We start from the raw sequence: 27,764 nt of genomic DNA on the forward strand, positions 1-27,764 counted from the left end.
CCCCTGTGTCCATTCTCTAATAGAAAGAGTGTTAACAAAATATAATTTCCATATTTTGTGTCTAGTTAACGTCTCCTTTTCCATTTTTCTATCTTCTTTGTATATTAATTTTTCCTTATTAAATGCTTTCTGTTTAACTTCTTTACTGCATGGTTAAATAGTTATCTCTAAGAGTCCTGAAGCATACACTTAAATACTCTCTGAGGACAGAAACTAAATTCAAATTGACTCACTGACTGCTTGTAGACTGAACTCCCACTGCAGTAGAATTGCAAGGTGTTCTTAGAAGAATTTTTCTTGAAATTCTCTAAACACTGAAGTTTTGGTTCTTTGCATGTCCAGAAGAAAGTACTTAAGTCCAGCAGAAAATATCTACATCTGTAATTGTCTATGTGAATGGAGGATCTCAATTCTATAGGATATGATGCAGAATCGGAGCAGTCTCAGCATTTACTCAAACTCTTGATGCCAAAAGCTTTCTGGGGAGAAGATAGAATAGAAAAAGAAATGAATATGCAAAAAGATGACACATTTCAGTGAACTCCTGTTAGCAATACCAGGGACAGAGAGTGTTACTGAGGAATATTCTGATGATATAACATATTTTTCATAACATACTTTTATTAAATTGATTAGTGGGGTATGTGATCCCTGTGTGGGATCACTTTGTTACTTGGAGCACAGCTTTAGATTTATCTAAGCAGTTCTGGGACATCAAAGAAACAAAGAGAAGCTCTTCCTTGCTTTTCACTTACGTACAGTGTTACTGATAGCTGGTGGCTACATAATCTGGTCCTAAATGCCTCACATTTAAGGAAGAAAATAGGTAAGTTAATTTCTGAGTTAAACTAATCTCAGAAAACACGTCAGCAATAAAGGTAGAATGGATTTCAAAATACAGGCTTATTTTTTTTTTTTATTTTTATTTTTTTAAGCAAGAACATTATGTAGGAAAAAATCATGTTTACTGTCTGGGCAGACATTCTTGCAGCAACAGAAGACATGGTGAAAGGTAAGTGTAGCAGCAAAATAAGTCACCACTAACTTCAACTGTGGTCCTACAAAGCCCATGAACACCAAATTCAGTGCCCACAGTGCAACAGGGCAGCTCATGGGTAAATACTTTGTCCAGTACCGTAAAGAATTCAAGGACATTTGGCTGTGAGCATACAGAAGCTCTTTCTGTCGTTTCCTGACAAGTCTCAATGCTACCTGAAGCTGCCTACATTTATGGTGGGTTTTTTTGTTTGTTTGTTTTTATAAGATGCTGCTTTTCTGCACACATCCAGAGCTTTGGTAGTTGCTGACTAGGAAAAAGTACATTTGTAGATAAGTGAGGATACAAAAGGGACTAATGTTCAGTTGAGTTGAGATTGATGACCAGTTCACTGGTCTCCCATGTACTATAATGTAAATGCTGGCTGTGTAAGCTGTAGGTGGACGGTACAAGAGGGCAGACATTGAGTTCAACCAGATAGTCCAGATGGTCTGGGATGGCTGCTTGGGGTGTGTCCTCTGTTAAAGGAGAACATTATGGAGATAGACAGTCTTGGATTCAGTGAAAAACAGCTCCAATGCCCTAGCCACACAGCAGAAGCTAAGCACAATCACAGGTAGTGTTGTGTTCCTAACTCCTAGAACAGGAGGGAAAGTGTATGCCAGACTTTCTCCCCAGACTGAGGACTGCCCTCAGCACAACACGAGTGTGAGTAAAAGACATGAGAACACTTGCTGATATTCAAGAAATATTGGTTCAGAATATCAAGTAATTAATTCAAGTACTAGGAGAATATCAGTCCTGATCCAGCACAATAAAATAACTCAGCCTATTCCATGACAATATCTAATGTGCTCATAAAACACACATAAGTCTCTAAATCAACTGAATCCTGTTTAATAGGATATGATATGTGAATGAAATTTTGTTCATGATACTATACAATAATGTAAATGCCTGAATTAAAGAACTCTTTATATACTACTCTATACCTGATCACCTGGAGATTGCTTTATTCCTTTTTTTCTTTGACTGAAGTCCAGCAGCCCTACAATGATAGCATCTGCTAGCCAGAAGTATAGAAGCGCCTATCCTCACTGTGTTTAGGTAGAGTGAAGGATCAAATGATGTCCCCTTGTACGTCTTACTTTGATCTGGCACTGGAATATGGTTTTTTTTTAGAGATCTCAAGTCAATAAAGAGCTAGAAGGATGTTTGCTTAAGTAGTTCACAATCTGAAGCCAAACGTTTTTCTTGCAGGTACAAAAATACATGAGAATTTATGCAGGTGCATGTCAGTCAAGAACTCCCAGTTCTGGAGAGTCTAATTAAGATTCTAAGCAATCTGTTATGATTCATGCCGAACCCATCAGAACAGAATTTCCTTCAGAAATTTGTTCTTATGTATAAATGCTAAAGTAGTAATGAAGTCATAACTTCACCCTTGAGCCTCTTCAGGATTTGATGACCATGAGATGTGATTTGTGTATCAGTAGTGCATCAGGAGCACAGGGATCTTCTGAATTGGAAACTGAATTCAACACTGGGTTCTCCCTACTGGAAATTACCCCAGAGGTGGGTACTCTGTGCTGTAAAATGACTGAATATTCCCTCATTTTGAGTAGTTTTTCATCAGCCATATAGAATGTTTAGTTTGTAATTTCACAAGGGGTAATAATAAAAATCTCAATCATTACTTGATTTAAAAAATTTATGTAAATATAATCTTGTTTAGATAAAGTGTAAATTCAAAACTTTTTTTTTTTTCCTGTCATGATTGTTTCAAATTCATTTTTGTTCAGGTTCTTTCCTTTCTTCATATTTCTTTCAGCCTTTATGCTAGTGCCTATGATTTATGTATAGACATATATAACCAATGATTTAGGTTGCAAACAACAAGATTTCTAAATAACAGAGGAGTGAAACTTTATCACACATAATCTCCAAGAACAGAGTCAACACTGTAGTGAAATCAGAAATATAAGTTAGCAAGTTCAATTTACATTGAATTTTGAGCATTTTATGGAAGTAGATAGCCATTGTGGTTGCTACTAGAGAGCCGATCTCAAGAAGTGCTTCCAATTTTCATACTACTCTATGTGCATAAAATAAAATTTTAATTTAGATGCTGGGGAAAAATAAAGATTTTACAAGTTTTCTTGTTATCTCACTCTACAGAACACAGAGTTATTTATAAATGTGTAACCACCAGCTGCATTTTCTCACAGTTTTTTTCTCTCTCAAACACACACACTGATAAGCAGCAAATGAGGAGAAACCACAAGACTACATACTTCCGCAGTTATCTTCAAAAGCAGTACAACTGGGACACATAAAAATAATGAAAATCCAATTAATAGGACTTCTTATGAGCTTTTGGATTTCTTTTTCACTTGCTTTGTATTTTCATAGTGGAGAGAGAGAAGAGAAATGTGTAATTGAAGATGTTCCCAGTGACACGCTCGTAACTGGTAGGTAGCTGCCTTTGCTGTGTGATGATCTAACCTGTGCAATAATAAAAACAGTTTGTAATTTAGCATGAAAACTTGTGACTGATGAATATGGTAAAACTATGGTGATAAGAAAGAGGGCACGCTACAAGTCCCTACAACAGTGACTAACCACCATGTCCTCATATATTTGGGGTATAGATTACTCAAAGAAAGTTTTCCAGAGAGCTTAAGTGACCCAACGTAGGAAAAGGTCTTCAAATTCTGCAGCCATGAAATTGCTGTTCCAACATGTACTTCTATACATTATCACCTCTTCATACCAGAATTTTTTAATTAACACTGTTTTGGAAAAAAACAATTCAAGATGGACTGAAGTTCCGTTCAATCTGGGATATCACAAATATATTAAATTCATGTTTAGTGCACAAAGTGTAAGATTGGAAGGCGGTAGTCAAAATAAATATGTAATAGTTTCTGCAAATAATGTAATAAGTATGAAAGACAAGCAAAAAATGTGATGTGAATACAGTACACTTTCTCTTCTGGTAGTCTCAGCATGTCCTCTGAATGCTAATCTTGCCAGAGCATTAGAGGTAATAAAAAAGTATTACTTGTTAATCAATCTTTTTTGTAGTGCTCTAATATTTCCTAGTATAGTAAAAATTCATTGCATTTCATACTGCTATAAAATGCCTCCTGAGCAGTTTCATTTGTAAGTACATGAAATACATATATTGTTTTATTGCTAATCATTTATCTTCATATTGTTGCTGAAAAAAGCAATAAGGATGTTTAATATTAAGCTATGTTTTATTTAACAGATTTTTATCTATGTTTTTATTCAGGGAATTACAAAATACAGAAGTGGGATATGCATGAAAGAGAATTTCTTGACTCTGCTCCTGGTTTGGGAATGTTTGTGACTGTTACAACTCCTAGTGCTGAGGTAAACGTTCTTTATGAATATTTCTGTGTGATTCATGTGTTGACTTCTCACAATGGCAGGCAAAACTATCATAGATATGGATATTTGGGGGAAAAAGTAAATCAGTAATCTATCATCCATCTCAGTATTTTGATGTTGAAATGTATAAGCACCTCTTGGTTGCTATCAGTATAAATAGAAATGCCATGTTGGAAAAAAACATGGAATATTTGGTAATTAGTTTTGTGGACAATTTTTATGTGAGTACTGAGACTGCAAAACTGTATCATAAAGACTAGTAAGCTGCAACTGAGAAAACAAGCTAGATTATAAAACAATGGAAATTCACGAATTGAGCAAAATGGTTCAGAAAATATTTGTGCAGATTTGAGCAGCAGACATGAAGGCTAATCATAAAAGAAACCATAAAAGACTAGATTATTATGAGGCAGCACAAATCCATCATGCATAGCAACTGCTTTTGTTGCCATGAGATCCTGAGCTTTTTCAACAAAGGGCAGCTTATTCTATGCCTAAACAAAGTCTTCGTTTTCAAACTTGAAATGCTTTAGAAACCATTGACTTTTGTACATTATAGAAATTCATAGCATTTCATTGTTTACTGTGAGATTAAATTCTTCTACTGTTCTCTCAGATAAATTCAATGATTTCAGGCAGTTTAATTGAGTAATTTTTGCATTCAATTTAGAATACTGGTTTTTTATTATTTAATTAATTCCCACATTGCTCATATCCAACATATATCTAAATTACAGGTAATTTTGTCAAAACTTTATGGGCCAACAGCAACATTTTCATTTACATCCTATATGTCTGGGGAGCATGTTATCTGCCTACAGTCAAACTCCACCAGACTAGTGGCATTTGCAGGAAATAAACTGGTAGGTGTATTTCTTACTATTCTTTGTCGTAATAGTATTGATTGTATACAAGCTGCAGAGTTTACAAAATGGATGAGAACTTTTAATTCTAGTAGAAAATTCAACGTTTCCTCATGATTAAAGATGATAAATTTATAATTATGTATATTAAAAAATGAAAAGGTTATTCCGATACCTAATTCAAAGTTAAAGAAGCAAGACTAGTAACCACAGATTGATCTAATGTTTGCACAGCACGTTGAATGTGAAAAGATTCTGATCAATAGCAACAACTGTTTGGATTGAGAAAGATCAATATGTGAGATTGACTAACACAAACACCGCCACAAAACCACTTATCTTAATGCTATTGCATGGCTTCACTATGTTAGATTGAATTGTTTCAGAAAATATATCAATGTTTTAGAGATATTAATATTAAGAAAATATTAGCACTGTCAGTATTGTCTATTACCAAAAAAATTGGCCTGCATAGAGATTGTAAAAAAAGGGACATCAAGGTGATACGGTTTTAATTAATTTCAGCCATTTCATAAACTCTGTATTGAAACATTTATCTCTATGCCTATTTTCAAAGTATAGTTAAACAAGTAAGAAGAGTTAGTCTCTAAAGGTGCCTTTAAAAAAAAAAGTTGATAGCAAAAAAGAGTTAGAAAACCATCTTTATATAAAAATCTTGTAAGTGTGTTAAGTGAGGTACCCTAACTGGCTTTTGGGAACACTTTCTCCATTTATTTTTAGCAAAAATGTATATTCGGCCTCAACTAAGTTTCAACATATTGCAAGTTGTAGTCTCCGTTTTTCTTTCTATGAGTCTATTGTCTGGAGAGTTTCAGACAATTTTGTTAAACATCTTACAGTGGCTTATAGGATACTGAAACCTATTTCTTATGCGATAAACAATGTGTGGAGAAATAAAGAAGACATTGAAGAACATTCCTTATGGCCTTATATAGCCTCATTCTGTTACAACATTCCCTATGGAATGTTCTGCTTTGACACCGATGATAAACTGCAATAATGTATTATCTGGTCCCTTTCCAGTCCTATACTCCTGATTAAATGTGGAGGAAACCCAGAAGTGCAACTACTAAAAGCTTCCTGCAGTATTACTGAGGAATGTCATTTCTGCAATATTTGGATAGAATGTGAAATGCAATGAGCAGTTTTAAGGGTGCTCAATTTTTAAAAACTAATATGGGTCGAGAACAAAAAGCATTTTCATAATGGTTAAATCAGTACTAGTATAAAACCGTGCACTAACCAATTAGGGAAGATTTAAAATTTAAAGTTAATTTAAAAACAAAATTAAGAAACACTTTACACATTCCATCTGATTCTCACTTTAGGAAGGATTTCCATAAGCATTTAGAACTATTTTCTGTAATGAACTTAAAGGAAAATTGTCTATTGTTTCTAGGGAATTATGAAAATGAGAAGACACAGTAATGAGAATATTATTTCTGTTCTCAGCGTATACATTTGGATATTAGAGTTGGAGAGCATTTTCTGGATGAAGCTGTTGTTCAAGCCAAAGACAAAGTGAATGAAGTTAATGTTAGAATAGAACATCTCCTTGAGCAAATTCATCACATATCCAAAGAACAAAATTATGAAAGAGTATGTATTTTCCTTAATAGAAATATTGAAGAATACTGTATAATAGTTTATTGATTATTACGTGAGGTTTATTATTTAACTGAAGTACATTTTTTGCTAAGCTATAAAAAAACAAAATTTAACAAAAACATTCCACATTACCTTAGAAAATATTTTTAAACTGTAAGTGAAAGCAATATAAAAGCTAATTAATCACTGTGAATTCATAACAGGTTTTATTTTTAAGGAGGAATTTCCAAACATAGTTTTCTTGGCCAATGCCAATAACAGCAGTGGAGCAGGTGGCAGGTACCATTGCTGATGATGCTGCCAGATGTTGTTTCCATGCTGGCCTTTGCGTATAAACTTTACTGGAATGGCTAAGGAAATGACTGAATGTGATTTATATAGCCTCATTCTGTTACAAATAAAGCATTCCTTCAACCAAGAGCACACTCATTGTCTTCACTTTTCTACATGTATGCAGGCAAACAGATTGTGTTTACAATTTATCAACTAGTTCCCTAAAAATATATATTTGGCTGCAAACAGTTTCTTGACTGCTATGTGAAATGGCTGCAAACCTAAAAAGTCTTAAGCATGTACTTATGGAATAGAAGTATATACCAATGTATCAAAATATCAATACATATTTTAGCAACAAGGGAAACTTCTTGTATTTCTTCTTCAGAACAGAAGTGTGTTTGCTTCTTAATTTTTGTCTGTACATAGGACAACTTATGGATAGGAAGAAATGTTCATCTTTATCATTATGGAAAACAAACAAACAAACAAATGTGCTTACTATAAGGCAGAAGAGGGATACATGCTTAGCTAGTAGGATAGTAGTATGTAACATGCAGAGGCCAATAAGTAATAATTATGTTTTTTCTTCTTTTCGTCAGGAACGTGAAGAAAAATTTCGGAAAACAAGTGAACAAACCAACAGCAATATTTTGTGGTGGGCTGTCATACAAACATTAATCCTTGTCTCCATTGGAATCTGGCAGATCAAATCTCTCAGGGATTTCTTTATAGCTAAGAAGCTTGTTTAAGTATTTCAAAGATTCAAAATTTCCTTGCTATCTAACGCCTAAAATCCAAAGAAACCCTGTTACCTACAAGAAAATACATTGCATAAAACTCTCAAGCTTGACTCCTCTTCTACTAAAGTTCTTACTCTATCAATTATTCTGCTTTCTTCATTTATATCACAGTGTCTGGCCTTCCCTTAAATTTTGATCTTTGAAACCCATCTTCTATCAACTTATTTTCCTCTACAGATGTGAAGCTAAATCTAGAAGGAAGACTAATTAACTAAGGCAGCATTTATATTCAACTCAGGATAGTTACATTTAAAAGAGAAGTCTAAATAAGATATTTCCAAAAAATTTAAAGTTCTCTACTTGTTTAGTAAATTTTTTTCTGTACTGGCTTGAATAGATTGGTGTTTATCTCCTGTGGCTTAATTGCACTTCGTTTTTGTACCTAGAGGGCTCCTAAGCCCTATACGCTACACTATAGAGTTGAGATCTGAACTTTCCCACAGTTTATGTTTAGCCTGTATGAAGAACAACATAGACTAAATTGTAGGTTTCTTGGTAAACACTGAATTTTTGCCTATGTATTTTCTTTTAAGTCATGCTCACACTGAATTCTGCAGTCTGATTGTTGATGATTGTTTAATTCTGATTATTCAGTAATCACAACATGTCTATCTAATGAACTTAGCAGTATTAGCATTTTACTAATAGTCACTATTGTGACTTGGTTGAGTATATCTATATGCCTCAGTTTAGCTAGCTTCTGTACAAATACCTGAGTAGTATTAGTGTTACGCAGTTATGAGTCAAAAGCTGTGGTTTAAAACTAAAATAATTAGCTTGACAAAGCAGCGTTGTTGTAAGAACAAGAGGAGGTAGCATGGCCCACCTCCCCACTTGGTTAACATGTAAAGAGGCAATCTTTAAAAAGGTTTTCTGGAGTGCATACTCTAGTAGAGGTGCTGGTGCTGCATTTTGTCTTCCTGCTCATTTTTTCATATCTTTTTGTAGTCTAAAAACTGTAAGCTAAAATATCTCTGGAGAAACTACTGTTTTAAAGGCGGTACCTTCTTTCTTTTTCCTTTCTTCCCTCTCACCTTTTGTTTTCACTAGCAAGGAATGACCTTATCCTTTAAGTAGGTTTACTTTCACAGTATGAAAATGTATGTGTGATTCTCCATAGTTACAAAGTAGAGACAAGAAAACAATGGTCTACAGACAAAATCAATTAAAATAAAACTTTATAATTAAATCTTTATAAAATCATATAAAGCTACTCTCTGAGATGTGCCCTATATTAAAAAATTCTCATACTTCAGGAACTGCCTCTTGAAATGACCAATAAATGTTATTAAATTCATTTCCATAGAGTATCATTTACCATATGTCTTAAACTGTTTGGTTTGGGGAAAGCAGGAATATGAGTTACACCCATATGTGAATTCAAAGAAGAAAGCTGAACAATCGGGTCAGACTTCAGCTGAGTAAAGATTTAGACATATTTAGAGTAAGGCTCCTAAGTACATCCCAATAAAAATGTAAATCATCTTGTTTTAAATGCACTTATGCTTTTAAAACATGGGCAATCACTGTGTCAGAACTCACGGAGAGATGATTAAACTCCTCAGTATCATGCTCAACCACAAACCAGCACTGAGACTGAGTATCAGCTAGAGAGCGCTTCATTCTTCACTTAGGATTATTATTATTTAGATATCTCTGCTTCGGTGAAATGTTTTCAGTGTCCTTCAAGATTCCTAACTAGATGTAGAAAGCAGAAGCTGAGCCCCAGCTCTCCGAGGCAGTACTGTTAAGGTTCCTGTGCAGCCTGTGGGTCTGTGAGAAGGGTTCATGGCAAAGCTCCCACACACAGCCCCCATGAGCTTCTGTCACCCCGTGGAAGGAGGAAACCTCACGGGGAACGTCCCCTGCATGGGCATCCTCATAGCTTCGGTGGAAAGCAGCTACAAAACCCCTGTTTTTGTGGAGGGTTGAATTCTTCTTTTCACAGCCCGTGGAGAAGGGGTGCTGCCATCACTCAGCTCACGGCGCAGGCCGGACGGACATGACAGAGGCAGGCCTGTAGGCCTTGCAGCAGCAGGGTGGGTGTCCGCCTCAGCCTCAAGCTCCGTGCAGCCTCTCCTGCCCCTGCACCCCATGGCCATCCGAATATTTTGCAACGCCTGCTTCTGTGAGCCCCGCAAGGCCACGCCACGGTTCATCTTCACCAGCTGTGGCCACGTCATCTGTGAGATCTGCTTCCAGAAAGGTAATGGCTGCCCCAGGCTGGGCCTCCTGCTCCAGCCAGGCAGTGCTGGCAGGCACACCTTTACTTTCCCCCTAAGCGTTACCCACTCACTGTGGAAAAAAACAGAAAGGCCTTTCATTGTATTGACCTCCTGTTACTGATAAACCTTTTCAATTGTTGCCATTGATTATCTTTAAATAGTAAAAGTAACCTGTGAAGGCCTCCAGATGAATCTGCCTGGAGGGATCTGGCTTTGAGAACAAACCTTACTCTAATCTAAATGAAAACTGAGCCCAGATGCTTGTGATCCATGCCTTCATTATAAAAACAGAATAAGATAGGAATCTCCCTTGTCTCATTTTGGAAAGGGCATGCCTCTTTCTTAGTGAGAGAAGTTTGTAAAACAAAGGATTAATACTTCTAGGATAGACTTTTCCTACTAGTCTGAAGATGTTTTAAGTCTCAGTATTGTCAGTGAAAAGCTACATAAATTTCAGTATGGTTAGGAGGATTGTAGGGGATGTTTTGAAGCTCTTATATGTCACATGCAGTTTCTGAGACATATTCTGGAAATCCTATGTTGTTGTCCCATGAGGATCTCTGGAAAAGGTATAGGAAATAGAGAAGCTCCTATTCAAAATAAAAAAAATAGCAGAAGTACTTTAAAACGTTTCCCTTTGAGGTCATATTAGATGACGTACTGTTAGTAAGCGTAGCAGAAAAAGTGATACATCTTTGTTTCATAATTAAAAATAAGTCTTTTGCCTAAATGATTTTGCATTGTTGCTATAGTGAAGATATAAATACACAGTGCTGGCTCTGAGAACATGAATTACAGGTTCCCTTTCTGTTATTACAATTTGGCAAAAAAATGTCCCTGCTGAGATGTGTTTTTTTTCGGGGGGGGGGGGGGGGGGGGGGGACGACGACACGACTCATTAATAATAATAATGAAATGTTATCCTCTTTAAAGATGCTTATGAACATTGATCTTTAGAACTCTTAGCCAAGGAGCATCTAATAAAATTATCTAATTTATGGCACTCGTGAATTTACTAGAGGTAGCTGCTATTACATTTGCAAATAATGAAAGAAGCATTCAGAAAGTTGTAAATGATTAGAAAGGGATTTAAAAGATGATCATTTTTTTCACAGAAAAGAAGAGCAAGGAGAAATTATTAATTCTTTGAAGTTAAGGTTTCATATATTTTATCTGGAGAGCAAGACTAAATCCCAAACTAAAAAGTTGTATATCTGATTGGCTCTAATAATTCATTAGTACACTTAAACATGCACTTAATTAAACCAGGCAAGTAGTCCTATTTAAATCAAAGGAACTAAAAATCACTGCATTCTGTGACACTAATGATATTCATAAAATCATTTACATGAATAATTATTCGCAGGATTAAGACCTGATGACATTCACATACAATTGTGTGTACAGGGATGCAGACTCAAATTCTTTATTCTTCTTTATTTGCATTTCTTATATAACCTTCTACAAGCTCAAAACAAAGGTTTAGGCAAAAAATTCTATTAAAAATGTATACAACATCTATTCCATTTGATGTATATTTTAAGTGTGTCTTTACCTTACAGGCAAAAAAGATGAATGTTTGATTTGCAGGACTCCTTGTCGTACAGTATTCCTTTCAAAAGAGGTAAATGAAGCTTTAGTACTATAATATTGCATTAATCTGTGGTTTGTTTAACAGCTAAATTATTTGCATTACAAAATACTTCCTTCTGTTTGCCAACTGTGACATAAATATTTATTGATGATAGCTTGGTAGCCTCGGATGCTTTCCCCCTGTACTGCTATTAGTTTCTTAGATTTTAAAATTAAAGTCTACAAAGACTCTTTGTATCTTCTGATTCTATTGGACTTCAGATCACTCAGGCATTTTCAAGAAATGTGACTGGCTGCTTTCTAACATCACCGATTACTGTGAAAATGTGGAAAATGTTTGTACATCAGAGAAAGTGTACTGTAATTTGTGTAATGGAGTCTAGAAAAACTTGCATGCTGGCCCATCAGTGTTTTCAGATCTAATTTTTTCTTCTCATTTTCTCTTAAGCTTGTTTTCCACATGACCATGTAATTATGAAATGATACAGACTATTAATGAGAGTTATTCACTAGGCAGTAAATAGCTTTTAGTTCTCTTCCTTAAGAAATCATTAGTAATATTTAATTTTCCCTTTTCTCCCGTAGAACCAGAAGATGTTTCTCCATGAACCATCTTCTACTTAGCTGATTTCATAGATGGGCTTTGAATATATTCATATTTTCCTAGAATGACACTTGTCTAAGAAACAAGACTGCTTTAGAAGGTTAGAAGGAAAGCACTCAAGGCATTCAGTACAGCTAAAAAATCAGTTGTATAAGGCTATAAGGCAATAGTGCATTTAAGCTAAAGGACAGTTTGGGACTAACCACAAAGAGGTGACCCTGGAGGAAAGCATGGCTTCTCTATGTGTGTTTGAAATTGAGTTGATACAAACATAAATGCTGAAACCTGAAGTGAACAGAGCTACCAGTACAGTAAAAGAGTCAAATGTCAATATAATTAAAAAGAACAATGAACACCACAATCCAATAAACCAGAAAAGAAACTCAGAGAACCTTTAAAGGAGGTATTTTAATAGACCTTTATTATCAGCTTACTTAGATGGAAATTTTATTATCAATTTCAGTCACAGACTAATTTAGGTTCTTAGAGGACTCTGGAGGTCATCTTGTCTACCCCCTTGCTCAAAACAAAGCAAAATTCTGGGTTATATCAGTGTTAAATTGTAGCATTTCAACCTGATAATGTACTTCAAATATATTGAAGGAATTTTAAAATGCAACGTTTGTGATACTAACAAAAAGATTAGATGTTTCATTAGAACCTGTCATTGCTCTGGAGGACAGAAAGGAGGCAAATTACCATATTCTTTAAAAAAGACATTAATGATGATTACTTAGCCTTGATTAAGGACAGATAAAATGATTGGAATGTTAATTAGAAATGCATAGAAAAAAGTCTTATGACTCTATAATTTAGGAACCTGAGTGGAAATATACCTGGAAACCCTTCTGTGCTTGATGCTGTTGCATTCTCAATGAGTAGGAAGACTTGTAAATGTGTTAGAACTCCTCATTAAGTTGTATATTGGTATAATCAGCATCCATACATTAAATATTATTATTTTTACATCAGTGTATGCTAGTCACATTTTACTTTCCTCCAACAGTCACCACTTACTCTTTCCTAGAGGATTGTTTAGTTTTCTAGTAAAACAAAATCTCACTGTTATTAATTCCGAATACCTTGTTAACATCTGCTACTCCTCCATACAACACATAAAATAGAAACTGTTTTCTACAGTCCTTCATTTTAAAGAGTTTATAGATCAGCAACAAAGCTTATTTTTATTTATTTCAGGATCAAATAGAGACCAACCAAGGTTGCTGCTTTGTAATGACTAAATAAGTTTCTAGAGCTGTCCCCTGTGAATACATCTTAATGACTTCAGATATATTTTCAGTGTCTTGGTTTTTATTTGATCTAACAACAAGGATAACTTAGACTATCCTATTGAGCTGTCTGGTTTTTTCTTTCTCATTCTGCCTGCTCACTAGGTGGAAATTTTTGAATGCCTTGGCTAATGTCAACCAAATTCAAAGAGTGGAGGATGTTCAAATACCATTTTTTCCCTCCTGTCTGTTCTATGAAAATTGGTAACTGAGGAAAGCAAGGAAAGGAATTTAGTTCCTCTGTTGTGAGAAATGCAAGTTGAGCTCATCAGTAAGCAGAAGTGCATTTGGCAGCTATATGGACAGTGCTGTACAGGACACGGATGTAGCAGATATCAGAATATGGGGAACAAGAGATAAAAATTTGAAGCAAATTGAGGTTATTAATTTAACTCCTCACATAATTATTTTTCATATGCACGAGACTCACTTTTACATATTGTAAAAAATATAGAATACACATTGAAGGCAGGTTTGGGAAATGAAACTGTTACCTACTCTTATTTATCTGACTAGTGTTACACTACTTCTGAAGTAGATAAAAATGTTTCTGCATTCCAAAAGGGAGGAAAATATCATTCTTTTTTATTTCAATATAATATTTCTGATTTATGATATCACTTACCTAATTTCTCAGTAGCTCAGATCCATTCACAGGTGGCCATCTTCTCATTTATTAAAATAAAACATCTTCCTTTCATTTTTCAATTTTTGAACTTTCTGAAACTGTAGAACTTGAAGTATTTATTTGCATTTTGCTTGAAACAGTTTTGTACATTTTTACCAGGTTTTGAAAGGTGATTCCTTACATAAAAATGACTATTTTGTGCTAAAGTCTTTGTATCAGTCAATATGTTGGGATGGTTTTTGCTTCCAGTTTAAAAGTAGATGTCTTATTTATTTATTTGGGCTAGATTTTTCATTTTGAAATCCTATTTGAAGTTACATTAGGAATCTTGTAAGTTTCTCAGGTGAAGGAGCTTGAACTGTGATCACTGATTACTGACACTCAGTAGTACTTTAACTTAGTACTAAAACTAGTGTAATTGTTTTGGGGATATATTTTGTTTTCATTTTCTTATGTGTTCTGGAAATTTTTACAGTCTTTGTTACTATGTGTGCAATGTAGTTAGACAAAAGCTCAAAGCCTTCCAGATAGTTAATACAGACAACAAACAAAATGGAGCTTGTTTTCATATTCTGTATTATCCTACTCCTGATCTGCCTGTTTTTTATTTGTCTACATTCGAAATCATTCAGTTTAAGGAATACTTCACAAAATGGTTTGGATAATTGATCTTGCAAGAAAAAAGCACTAACCTTGCTATACTTTCTTTTCCTGTTAGACAAGTCCTGAAATTCAGTCACTGTTCATGGGAATAGACACACTGTGCAAGAAATACTCAAAAGAAATAACACAGGTGAGTCACCCTTAAAAATTTTGATTGTATAAAATAATTAGAAACTTCTAATTTTTTTTTTTTTCTGTAAGTAGGAAAATTACATGAATGAGTGCTTCGAACTGTGTTACTCTCTGTTTCCTTAATTTCACAGTTTCAAATTTCTTGAGAAATCATAAATTGTTTATCATGTCCTTTGCTTATGTTTTCAAACTCTCTTTGCAGACCACTAGTTCTGGTTATCTCAGTGGTGTAAAATCACTTTCAATGCCATGAAATGAAAACTTAAATGTTCCAGAATCTTCAACATGCCCAAAAACCAAAGCTGGCAGAAGCTCTGAGATGAATGCTGCCTTGTTTTTTTTACCTTTTTCTTTATCAAAGGAAGCCACTTAAGAAAAATCCCTGGTCTCAAAAGCTGGATTTATTAAAAATAAGAACAATATAATTACTAAAAAGTGAAAAAATAACCCTGTACCTTTATCTGAATGTATTTGTTTTTCGACCAATACAACAAAAGATTTCGAGAAATATTTCCACTTTGCCTTCCATAATATCCAGACTGGATCCCTGCCTTCACTCCTAATTTCTACTCCATTAACTTTAGGTTAAACAAATACTTATGAGCTCCCTTTGCCTTCTCCTTTTCCCCGTCTCTTCAGCCTGGCTTTAGACTTCTCCTCTTTGTCCCACTCATGAAACATTTCATTGGCAGCTTCAACCATTCTAGGTTGAACTGTGAGTTGTGCATCCTCCCTGCACTGACTTGCAACTTTCATTGTTTTGTGACATTTTGATCTTGAGGTGAGCTTACTGATCCAGCAGAAAATTAACGAAGGGAAGATTACTGATGGGAAAATCATCTCTTCATCTTAGAAATATCCTCATTGATAATGGTGATTATATATCTGTTGTACTTTACAAACTTATCCAAAGTTGAGCATGGTCTTTTTCCTCAGCAATCCTCAATAAATGCATAGCTGACACAAAGTGAACAAGATGCCTTCCTCTGTCATGTCAGACATAAACTTTAGAATGACAAGTAGTCATTCTGTAAACCAAACAAATCCAGAGATCTGTATTCTCAATCATACCTGAATGCAAACTTCTGTAATGTGCCAAAGAAAGGAAACAAGGGACATAACCTTGAAAGTTTAAGGTGTTATTTTGGTAGCTTGTGATAACCTATAGCGAAGAAGTGGCCACATAAAATCTGGAGGACATCAAGAATTGGTCAGAATTTCTGCTGGCATAAGCTTGTTCTGTGTTAGAGCAAAACCTTTTATAACCTGATTTGTTTTCAGAACAGGCTCCTACTATCAAACAGTTTATGGCACAAGGGTTTCTCAAGATAGGGATGATGCCATTGATTTAAAAAGCTTTGCTTCATGTAATTGTCTAGCAGTTTTCTGAATATTTAGCATCTATCATATAATAGGTCTGTAAGTTAAACACTATGTGATGACTGTTTCCTTTTCTACATGTTTTAACTTGCTATTTGCTACTTTCATTTGATTTCTTGAATCCTGTGCAAGAGGAAAAGCGTCAACTCCCAAGTACTCTGTGTGCTGTTAGTTTTAGACTATTAGCATACCCCTTCTTCAGCTATTTCTTTTCCAGCAATGAAAACTCATAATCTATTCAGTCATTCTTTATATTGTTGCTATTAAATACCTCTAATTTATCTAATTGTTTCCAGAGTTTATGTAATTTTTCTGAGATGGTAAGACTCAGGATGCAGTATCATCATACACATTGACCCTGAAATGGAGATGTTGGCTTTTGTTCCTTTTTTTAACCAGAAATCTGGAGAATGCTCCAATGTGACCTAATAGTGGCCTTTCAGAATCTAAGGGGGAGCTGCAGGAAAGAAGGAGACAGACTCTTTAGCAGGGTCTGCTGTGGTAGAACAAGGGGAAATGATTTCAAGCTTAAAGAAGGTGTATTTAGGTTAGATGTCAGGAAAGTCTTTGGCAGTGAGGACGATGAGGCATTGGAACAAATTGTCCAGAGATGTGGTGGATGCCATGTTTCTGAAGACTTTCAAGGATCATGGGCCCTGATCAGGCCCTGGGCAACCTGATCTAACTAGTGTGTCTCTGTTCATTGCAGAGAAGTTGGACTAGGTGGCCTTTAAAGATCCCTTACAGCTCTAAAGATTCTATGGTTCTGTGATTCTATGACCTGACTGACTTCTTTTACTTGCCTACTTATTAGCTTTTAAGAAGTAGGAATTTAGTATGTGAGGAATTCTAAGTGTTCCCTTTTGAATGTTTCTTCCATCAGTTCTTCACAAGATGTTTCTCATCTTTTGATAAGTACCCAGTGGAAACCTCCTAGGCTCTTGCACTGTGAATCAAAAGTAGCCATTTCAATTAGCTATTCTACTATGAGTTTATTTTCTCTGAGTATTTTCTCTTGGCTGTCTCTAGCCCTACAGATTTTCTGTCAATTTTCCTACTCTTAATATGTCAGAAGGAAGATTTATTAGTATGCTTCTGCCTATTATAATTTATTCAACAAGCTATTGTCTTGCTTAGATTGTGTCTCTTTATTTTTAACTTGTCATGGTTTATGACTCTCATCTAGATACACCATGAAGTGCTTACACTTCACCTGATAGCATGGCTAATAGTTATTTTTTAATTAACAAGATAGTTTTACAAGGCAAGTTATAATTGCCAGTAAGACACGTTACTTTTTATGTTACCATTAATTTTATGTATTTGCTTACCACTAATGAATGAGAAACACTACAGGTAAACTGCCTTTCCAATTTCTTTACCTTATTATTGAAGTGTTAAAATATAAGTTCAGTCAAATAAATCTTCCATCTCTAGGATAAGTTGTACTAAATTAATCTTTCTTAGGCTTTCTAGATCTGAATGATAACCTGGACATGTTTTTTTAGAAGGCTTAAAAAGTTATATGAAGAATATGTTAGATGATTATTAAAGTATAGAACAATATGTGTTTTTATTGAGGTTACATAAATGTAAATAGTTGAAGCCTGATATGACCGTATCAAATTTTATTTTTAGATTTCAGAATTTCAAGAAAAAAATCGCAAACATTTGCTAGCATACCACAGAGAAAAGGTAAATCTAATTGTGATTTTCTTATTTTTGTTGGTTGTGTTTGACTCATTACTTTCCTTATGTTTTAGAAAATATATCTTCACTGTTTATTGGAATACGTAGGATCCTTTATCAGCTTTGTCTCCTTTCTGTCCTTACTCGTGGACCTCAGTAGGTGTCCTAGGCATGAAATGAAACAAAATCTCAGATAGATCATGCAAGTGCTTTTTTCTGTCACCCTCCTCTGCATGGACCTTGGCTTCTGGGAAAAACTGAGTACCTCATAAATAAATCCACAGAAAGGATTCTCGTGTTTCCTTATCTTGTCTGGGGTCTCCTTTATTTCTAGTACATCATCCTTGTCACATGCAACCAAGAGCTCTCATAATCATAATAAAAGCTTCTTGCTGCTCTTCCTACAAGTTTCAGAGATACCAGAGTGCAGGTGTGTTATGTGTGCTATGGACACTTGGTGTTTATATTCCTGAAAATCTAACACCTGTATTCTTTTAAAACACAGGAATACTGAAGTCCAAATAATTATGTGACTTCTTTAAGGCAATTTGGTATTAAAATGATAAGTTCTAGAGAGTGGCAGGCACATTGCACCTGAAGTCTGTACAGGTCACCCTCTTAATCAAACCAATCTTAAATCTTAAATTAGGGGAAATAAAAGAAAAAAAGAAAGAGTATATATATATATGTACATATATATATAAAGGGTCCTACATCCAAATTTTGTCTTTAATATGTTTTGTGGAGTTTCACATCTGCAAAAACATGCAATACCTCCCACAAACAGTATGATCTTGTAAAGATAGAGGAGGAAATGTTTTAAAGGAATTTAAAAAAAATATTGTGAGAAACATGAAAAGTTAACAAGAAAATGTATACGTTTTCATCAAATGAAAATATAAATAGTATGAAGTAGTGAAGAATTGAAGTCGCACAGGAAATTGAGTATAAAATACATATGTAGTATTGAGGCTATTGAATAAATTTTAACATGATCCATAAAAAATAATATATGATCATGTAATGAATGACTCTAAGAATGCACATAATAAGGGGCTGACTTAATGTTCTTTGGACTCTACTAGCTGATAACATTCTTCAGTGGGTATTTTTTGTGTTCAATGTATAACATTATTAGAAATAGTCTTCACATACACTTATTGGAAATAGATACTACAATACTTATTGGATATAGATATTTTGAATCAGGAATGAAAATATGGACATATGGTACTTGGTGTTTTAGAAATAGTGTTATTGGTATCTTCTGATAACCCCATATTAACTGCACTATAACTTTTGTATCATGGAATCTTAGTATCATGGAATCATAGGATCATGTAGGTTGGAGAACACCCATGCTTGAACAGCTACATGTCCTTCTTGTAGTGTGGGGACAAAACTTAAACACCATATTCGAGGTGCATTCTCTACAATGGCTCATACAAAGAGGTTGGCCGAGCTATTTTTGAAGCAATCCATGCTTGGCCACCTCAGCACACTGCTGACCCATGTTCAGCTGTCTGTCAACCAGCATTCCCAGTTCCTTTTCTTCCAGGCAACTTCCCAGTCTTTCTTCCCCAAGCCTATACTGCTGCATGGGGTTTTATGACCCATCATGCAATTGAACACAGCCCATCTATGCAGCCTATCCAGATTCCTCTGCAGAAGCAGATCAAAACTCCTGCCCTAATCTTTAGAATCTACAGACTTAAGAGTGCACTCAGTCCCCTCATCCAGATCATGATTAAGAAAATTGACACCAAGATTGATCCTTGGGGTATGCCGGTAGTGACCGACTGCCAATGGGATTGAAATGCACTCAGTGGGACTCTTTGAGTCCAGCTGTACATCCAGATCTTCCCTCAGTGAATGATATACCTGGCCAAGCCATGAGCTATTCTGATGTCAAACAGGTTCACCAGGAGAATACCCTAAGACAGTGTCAGATGCTTTACTGAAATTGAGGTAAACAAAACTCACAGGCTTCCCCTCATCTTGTCATAGAAGGAGATCAGGTTAGTTGGTCCGACCTGCCATCTTTCAAACTCTTTCTGGCTTCTGATCATTTCCATGTGCCCTGTGATAGAACACAGTGATCCTCTCCACCAACTGCCATAGAACTGAGGTCAGACTAACAGTCTGATTCTCTGGATTCTTCTTCCTGCCCTTCTTGTAGGTAGGAGTTGCATTTTTTAACCTCCATTCACCAAGGGCCTCCTTGGTTAGCCAGAACTGCAGTTAAATTATGGAAAGTACTTTAGTGAGTATACCAGATTCAGGAAAGAAAGTGAAAGATAGAAGAAAAATATTTTAGGTGACTTCCTTAGTGCTTATTTATCTAGTATTATGCTTCTTAAGAAAAGATAGTCCAAAGTAAGTCTGTAGGTGCTAGAAAGTACTTTATCTTTTTGAGATTGTCTGGGTAATGTATCCATGTAACAGCAACAGACTTACCCCATTATATCTAATAGTAAGTCTGGAATTGCAGGGATAATCTAGGATTAAAACAAAAAATGCACAACCATTCAATACTTCAGAATGCTAGTAGTGTAAAAATGACGCGTATCATGCAAAGGCAACTTGTTTAAATTTTTATGTCGCAGAGAGTAAAGCTGGAGGAATCTCTGAGGAAAGCAAGACAACAACTGCATCAGATACAGTGGTAAGAGTGTTAATGCAGCAAAAGTAAATGACCTTTTTTAATCAGATTACAGTAGACTTAACTGATAAGGCAATCTAAAAGTGCTTTCTTTGCCTTTTTCTCATGTTGTATAAATAGAGGAAAATTATTTTTGCAAAAAATGAATGAAAAATGATTTCTGATATCAGATCAGACTTTTTTTCACATTAATCAAGATGGTAAGGAAGAAATTGTTTTATTTTTAAATTCAAATCAATGGTTACACTGAAAATCTTCAGAAACTTCTGGAAAAATACTTTAACAGGCTTGGTCTTCTTTAGAATTCTTTGTGTATATTTAAAATATTCTATTACCTATAGATTCTTCTTCAAAGGAGCCTTTCTCCATATTGTCACTTTTAGAATATCAGTGAATAAGGATCCTGAAATCTCCTTGATAAGACAGTTCATGAAGACAGCAATTTAACAGCAAAACATTGTTGATCTACTTTACTTTTGTGTTGGTTTTTCATTTTTAGTATAGACTTTCTTTTGACTCTGATATGTAAATAATGCTGCATTATGCCTTCTTATGATCCTTGGTGTAATATAACTGAAAGAAAAACATCATAAGGAAAGCTATGCACATGGCGGATTATTATAGTTTGTATATTTTTATCCACTGCCTCCTTTTACTTCTCTGCATCTGACATAAATTGCACCTTGGTTACAACGTGTTCAGGGTTCTTAAATGCATTCTGGATTCTCACAGAATTCTGTCACAACAGTATGACCCAGGGGATCTCCTCATAAGCTCAGTGGACACGTTCTTCCTTTGTGCAGTTAATGGCAGAAGTATCAGTTTTACAAAGCTGCCAACGTTTCCTTTGAAATCCACATTTTAAAAAGTTGATTAAATGCAAAAATGAGATTTTTGACACAATTGCAGTTCATAATGAATTATATTTTAACTCCATGAAATTGCTTCTGTTGTTCCATAAAATCTCGTTCCATTAATGATCACGATGTTTTCTTAAGTTTATACTGTTGAGCATGCAGTGAGTAATATAGACATTATAATATAGAAAAGATGAACTTAATAGCTCCTCAAATGTACTGTATATTTTGCTTCCTGGTAAACAGTGTCATTTTTAGAGCAGCTATTATTGTAAAGGTACTTTGATGTTGACCAGCTAGAAACATGAGTTAACCAAAACATCCTTCAATTTGTATCTACTGTTTCTTTTTCATTTTTAGTATGAAAACTCCTCAGCAAGCTACTCAAATGCCATTTGCCAGTACAAGCAGAAATCCACTTTCTGGTAAGAAGCATTGGTTTAAGATATTAACTGTGGAATACCTGTCAGTGGACAAAGCATATTAATATTCTAATATTAAATTTCTTAAATTGTTTAATAACCTTAGTGCCTTCAAGAAGACCGAATGGATACTCATCATATTCACTTCAACCTAGTCACCCTTCTACTTCTGAAATGTAGGTGCAAAACCATGAATTTTAATTGAAAATCTAAACAATGACAGTATTGTAATATCTTATACCCAAAGTAATGTCTTTTAGAGTGAGTTTAAAATTAGTATCTTTGCTGATATTTTGTCTGTTTTTGCAAATTGTGTTAGTTTAAAGGAACTGGAGATATCTATCCTAGAGTACATAATGGCTAGTTGTACAGATTGCCTCTGTTCTCACTAGATGGCATGATGCACCTTATTCTAGAGATGCTCTGTACATAGAGATTGATTAATTGGTGAGCAATAAGAACTCTTCCTTTTAACTGTATGGGAATATTATAAATGATTGAACAGACAGCTGTATTTACACTGTAGTTATTTAGATAGGATGAACTCCAGCAAGACATTCAATGCCTATTAAATTTTAAATAAATGATCATACATCTTGCTCAAGCTAGAAGATTTCTTTACTTATGACTGATTCATAAAAAAAAAAAAAAAGAAATCAGAATGCCCTCATAGTGTTGACAAGTGACAAATATGTAAGAATAATTTCTTAAAATAATTTCTCAGTAAATATCTAAACCAACTTCAGTATCAGCTGATAGTGAACTTTGGAACAGGTCCAGCATACTCGTATATATAATGTGTTATGTTTTTGCTTTTGCATTGTTAGTCAAATTTCATGTAGTTTTAGTCATTATAAAGAATTGGCTGTTTTTAATTGCAATATCATACTTATTTTGACATTGATTCTAAGAATGGAGCCAATGGAGGTTGATCCTGCACCTTCATCAATGAGGAAAGTAAGTTTGTGTGTATGTATTTATAAATATATCTGCTCGTTTTTTGTTGTTGTTGTTGTTTCTGCAATCCTGTTAACACTGTAAAAAAGATCACTACTACCCTGACTTCCTTCCCCCCTCAGCACCACACCCTGTCTCCAGTTCAGACCAATTGGTACTCATTTCAGCTAAGGTTAATATTTAGTAGAAATCAGATGTACCCCAAAATAGAACCATAAAGAAATCAACTTCAAAACCAGTTTTCTAAAATTCTGTTTTCCACATTTCACAGAATAAGGGAATCAGAGAATAGGCTCTGTTGGAAGTCTCTGACCAGTTGGAAGTCTTCAAAATCCTGCTCAGGGAGGGCCACCTAGAGCCAGCTGCCCCAAACAACATCCAAACACCTTACACTGAATTGTAAACTTCTGTTAGTTACTTAAATGGATTTTTTTTTGAAATCTCACTACATTTTCATTATTAAAATGTTATAACTCTTTTTAAAATACATGTTGTTAATTGATGAAACTGAGATTTGAGATTAAATTTAATTTCTAGCATGTTAAGAACTGGAAATGTGCAGAATGCCAGACCCCATGCAGATACCTGCAGTACAGGACAGAATCTCAGCAGAGGGGTGTGTCTGATATTTTTATCAGAATGTGACAGAGAGTAATTCTACAAAAGAAGCACTCAAATACATCTACTTTCTTCTCCTCCCTCCCCCCACCCCATGACTCTCTAAAAACTGTGCCATGAACAAGCTTGGCAATGGAGAATGCCAGAAATTTTCAGTTTATAGTCCTCAAAACAGTGATGCTGTTGCTTAAAATACGTTAATATTGAATGTGTTTATTACACTGTAATTCATTCTATATTATTCTTTTAGCCTGAGGCAATTGCTGGTCCAGTAAGGCTATCAGTTATAACTCCACCACAGGATGGACGCATGGGTATGTAAGAAGAAATTTGTTAATGGAAAAACCTGTATCACTTTAAGGGAATTAATAACTTAAAGTTAATGCGTCGACAATTTGCTGCCAAAATATGAATTGTATTGAGGTGTAAAGAATTGACCATATCAAATTAAGTTCAGCAGATGGGAAATGGTTAAAATTGATGAATGAAATAATTTTGCCAGTACTTACCTCCTGTGTTCTGCCTATAATTTTTTGTGACATTTACTGATATATGTGCAACTATAGTCAGCAACTGTAAAGAAAATACTATAATGACATATGTGGTTGAACAGAACATGCATACTTGCATTATGTGACATACATACCTGCATTATGTGTTATGGACTTCTACTGCCTTCATGATTATGCTAGTTTATATATAGTTACCAGAAGCTGATGTTGTCCATATTATTGTGTTAAAAATCACTTGAGGAAAGGGGAGGAAATGAAACTGAAGTTAAATTTATTTTGTAACAAAATTATAGCTTATTTTGTAAACAAAAGTAAATATGAAGAATTCTTTTCCAGCGAAAGACTCCATCTCTTTTTTTAGGCATGACATCATTATATTACAGTAGAAGGTGTTTTACCTGACTGTACTTCCTTTTCATTCCTTGGCCATTGCAGAGCTTGAGTGACATTCCTACATAAATAAGACACAGATGACAGCCAATTGAAAATAGTGTGATTTCTTTAGGCACTGTTTGTTTGTGAGGAGTTGCCCAGAATTTCAAGTGCTCTGCAGGTCTCTGCCATTTCTGTATTTCTCCTATTCTCAGTTTTACAATCAATGTTGCTCTACAATAGTCCATTCTCAGGCAATCTTACAGCTGGCTTCAACAGTAAGGAGAATCCATCTCCAGCCACGCACAGGGTGTATTTCAATAAATGCCCTTTTTGTGTTGTATCCCTCAAAACATTAGTTATTTTTAGGGTTATCTTACCATTCAGAAGTGACACAATAACTTTATTTTATCAGCCATTTCCATATATTTAATTTTCTGTTGTAATTTTGCACCTTTTCTCATTCTTGAATAAACTGATCGTGAATTTGTCCCAAATAATGCAATTAAGCACACTAATCATATTTTCCAAAGTGATCTCTTAATTAATGTGGGTAATTCATTTTGGCTCTGTTTTAAAAAAATGTAATTCTTGTAGGTAGCGTTTCGTACAGAAGTTCTCAGTCATCTGGAATAACATCAAGTCAGAGTACATCAGTATCCACAAGGTAAGTAAAAAAAGATGTTAGTCTCCAATCAGACACTGAAATTTAACTCTTTCCTAGCCTTTATAAATCTGTACATTGAAAAGCTACATTCTGCATCTTAAGGAATGTTAATGTGTAAACCAACTGCCACCTATATAAAAGTTTATGTTATTTGAACATTGTATCTTGAAATTACTTTCTTTAAAAATGTGCAGAGAAGAACTTGAGTTCCTGTACCTGTGGATCTAAAATCATGGTGCTTTTATACAAAGGATAGTTAATTTCAATTAAGAAAGTAGAATAACCACTCTGCTTTTTAACTCTTCTGAATGTCCAGAATGTCAGTGTAGTGCCTACACAAGAGTTATCCTCTGATTAAACTGAGCATCTTCAGTGGCATCACAGGACTTTCCACGTTTTTCTTCTAAGTAATGAAAATGTCTCAATTTGTTAGGATTGAATAGATTCAATAGAAAAGATATAAAATGGTTACAGAAAAAATATTCTTGTAATCTACAATCATTAAGCTCCATATGCCTCCTTAGCGTAAATGTTGAGTATATGCAACAGAATATTTCTTCTTTTCCTTTACTGATTCTTGGATCAGTTCATTTGTTTTCTTCTGTTTCTTACAATGTGTAAAAATCTTCTATCTAAAAATTTCATGAGGAATCTGTAGAGTACAAAAATATACTGTAATTTCTATTAAAATATTAGCAATATGAATTAAAAATATTTGAAGTCTCTTCTATGAAAGCAGCCTCAAATCTTATCCATTAATAATTTTCATTAATAGATCCACACCTATAGGACTACCACATAGTGGGGGATGTTCACTTATTTCTCCATCTGGATCACAAAGCAGTAGAAGGGGATCGTGGTCTGCTTCTGATTTCAGAACTCCTCCATTGTATCAATTTACATTACCTTCACCGCAGTCATCTGTAACAAGACCTCCAATCACCATCTCTGGAATTCTCCACAGGCAGCATTTAGGTAAGTATATCTAAGAAAATAACAACATTTAGCACTTTTTCCTGAAAAAAAATCAGCATAACATATGCTTGTGAATTACTTATTTACTAGAAAAGAGTAAATAATAAATTATGTAACACAAAAATGCTATTTAAAAATTGAAAGTAGGCTACCTGCAGTGTATGTAAGATGTTGATACTTATGATCAATATTTAGCCTTAGTCGTTGGTGTCTTGCTTTACGCAGAATAGTATTTTAATAGGTTTAAACTTGATCATTTCTACATTGTTTTCTAGTACAATGCTGATTTTGAACAATTTGGCAAATCTAATCATGTTGCTAGTCTCAAGAGCAGAGAAAAGAAAAACGTTAGTGACACAAGTGCAGTGAATCAGTGGTAGTCATAGCAAGACTGAGGTCATCAGCAGGAGTTCTTCAATAAAGCAGAATATTTGAGTTGACATATGAGAATGAAGGAAAAGACAGTCTATAATGAAAGGAATGAATGGGAGACAGATCCTTTAAAAAAAAATCATAAAGTGTTGTAGAAAGTGGGTGACAGTGGATACCTCACTATACGCAGTGAAGAAAAAAAAAAGGAATGCAAAAGGAAATTGCAGTAATTGTAAGGTAAGAGGTATTAGTGATCTGGTTGTCAGGAGAAGAAAGGAAGATGCTTTTAGCTTGGGAGGAAAGGCTTAGAAGATATTGCTATCATATTTGCAAGCTGTTTTTCCCATATTCTGAACTATACAAAATTCATTTGTCTCATTTCTTGCTACCCAGTCAGTCTTCAGTAGTAATCTTCCCAAGTCCATCAATTTTACAGTACCAGGACTCTCCCCTTATTTGACAAATTTTCTGTCTCTGCATTTCTTTCGTACCCTGCTGTCAACAAGTCATCCACATAGATATCCTCACGTGACAACAAAAAGAAGTTACTCCAGGGTAATCATTGTTGAGTGCTGTTGAGCACAGTGTAAAGCTAGCCAATGTAGTTGCACAGAGACCAGCCCAAGAGGTGTGTAGTCTGCAGTTCCACTGGTGCAGATTAATTCTTTCTATTGCAAAGTTGACATCGTAAGTGAAAACTAACCTACATGTTTCAAAAAAATTCACTTGTACTCAAAATATGGATGCTTAGAAATCTTGAATATTTCATCATTGCTTTAAATCTAGAATTGTGACATGTGAAATAATGCATGAGCCTGACAGTTTCTATATAAAAACAGAGTAGTACATTATTAAAATAAGCAGTTAGTGGAACTTAAGTACTGGTTTTCTTTGGGCTCTGTGTTTACAAGCTAATTGTAGTTCATACACAGAACAATAATATTTACTTTGAACTTTCATTCCTGCAGCTGAAATTGGAATAGAACACATTCTTAAACAGAAAGATAAATCTTTATGTAAATAAAAAGGAGCATATTTAGATTCATAAGAAACTGTAGAAATTCTATTAAGTTTTCTTTAGACTTACTAAAGTATTTTTGTTTGTATTCTTATTCTAGGATCAGCTAATTTTGGAGGACAAACAGCAGGAAGATAAGCAAATATC

At 34.7% G+C, this 27,764-nt stretch overlaps 2 protein-coding genes across 2 annotated transcripts; both read left to right on the forward strand.

Moving 5' to 3' along the window:
• Positions 1-3,304: 3,304 nt before the first annotated feature.
• LOC136048521 (transmembrane emp24 domain-containing protein 11-like) lies at positions 3,305-8,027 on the forward strand. The gene is made up of 5 exons (XM_065736171.1): positions 3,305-3,468; positions 4,296-4,396; positions 5,152-5,277; positions 6,751-6,897; positions 7,782-8,027. The coding sequence occupies exons 1-5, from the start codon at positions 3,339-3,341 to the stop codon at positions 7,929-7,931; spliced, it is 654 nt and encodes a 217-aa protein (XP_065592243.1). The 5' UTR covers positions 3,305-3,338; the 3' UTR covers positions 7,932-8,027.
• A 2,049-nt stretch (positions 8,028-10,076) lies between these two features.
• RNF212 (ring finger protein 212) lies at positions 10,077-27,755 on the forward strand. The gene is made up of 12 exons (XM_065736172.1): positions 10,077-10,188; positions 11,770-11,831; positions 15,040-15,114; positions 18,135-18,191; positions 20,792-20,850; positions 22,065-22,129; positions 22,233-22,302; positions 23,038-23,083; positions 23,952-24,015; positions 25,183-25,252; positions 26,028-26,227; positions 27,718-27,755. Exons 1-12 carry the CDS (start codon positions 10,077-10,079, stop codon positions 27,753-27,755), a joined length of 918 nt encoding a protein of 305 aa, XP_065592244.1.
• Positions 27,756-27,764: the final 9 nt, after the last annotated feature.

This window comes from Cyrtonyx montezumae, unplaced genomic scaffold (genome assembly GCF_038088225.1).
Source record: "Cyrtonyx montezumae isolate F1298 unplaced genomic scaffold, pur_monq_1.0 scaffold_2, whole genome shotgun sequence".
In the NCBI taxonomy this organism is placed as follows: domain Eukaryota; kingdom Metazoa; phylum Chordata; class Aves; order Galliformes; family Odontophoridae; genus Cyrtonyx; species Cyrtonyx montezumae.

Coding starts and splice junctions, on each gene's coding strand:
- LOC136048521 (XM_065736171.1), top strand. CDS start 3,339: ATGAAAATCCAATTAATAGGACTTCTTATGAGCTTTTGGATTTCTTTT. Junction 5,278..6,750: donor CATTTGCAGGAAATAAACTG/GTAGGTGTATTT, acceptor TTCTGTTCTCAG/CGTATACATTTGGATATTAG. Junction 6,898..7,781: donor AAGAACAAAATTATGAAAGA/GTATGTATTTTC, acceptor TCTTTTCGTCAG/GAACGTGAAGAAAAATTTCG.
- RNF212 (XM_065736172.1), top strand. CDS start 10,077: ATGGCCATCCGAATATTTTGCAACGCCTGCTTCTGTGAGCCCCGCAAG. Junction 10,189..11,769: donor TGAGATCTGCTTCCAGAAAG/GTAATGGCTGCC, acceptor TTTACCTTACAG/GCAAAAAAGATGAATGTTTG. Junction 11,832..15,039: donor CAGTATTCCTTTCAAAAGAG/GTAAATGAAGCT, acceptor TTTTCCTGTTAG/ACAAGTCCTGAAATTCAGTC.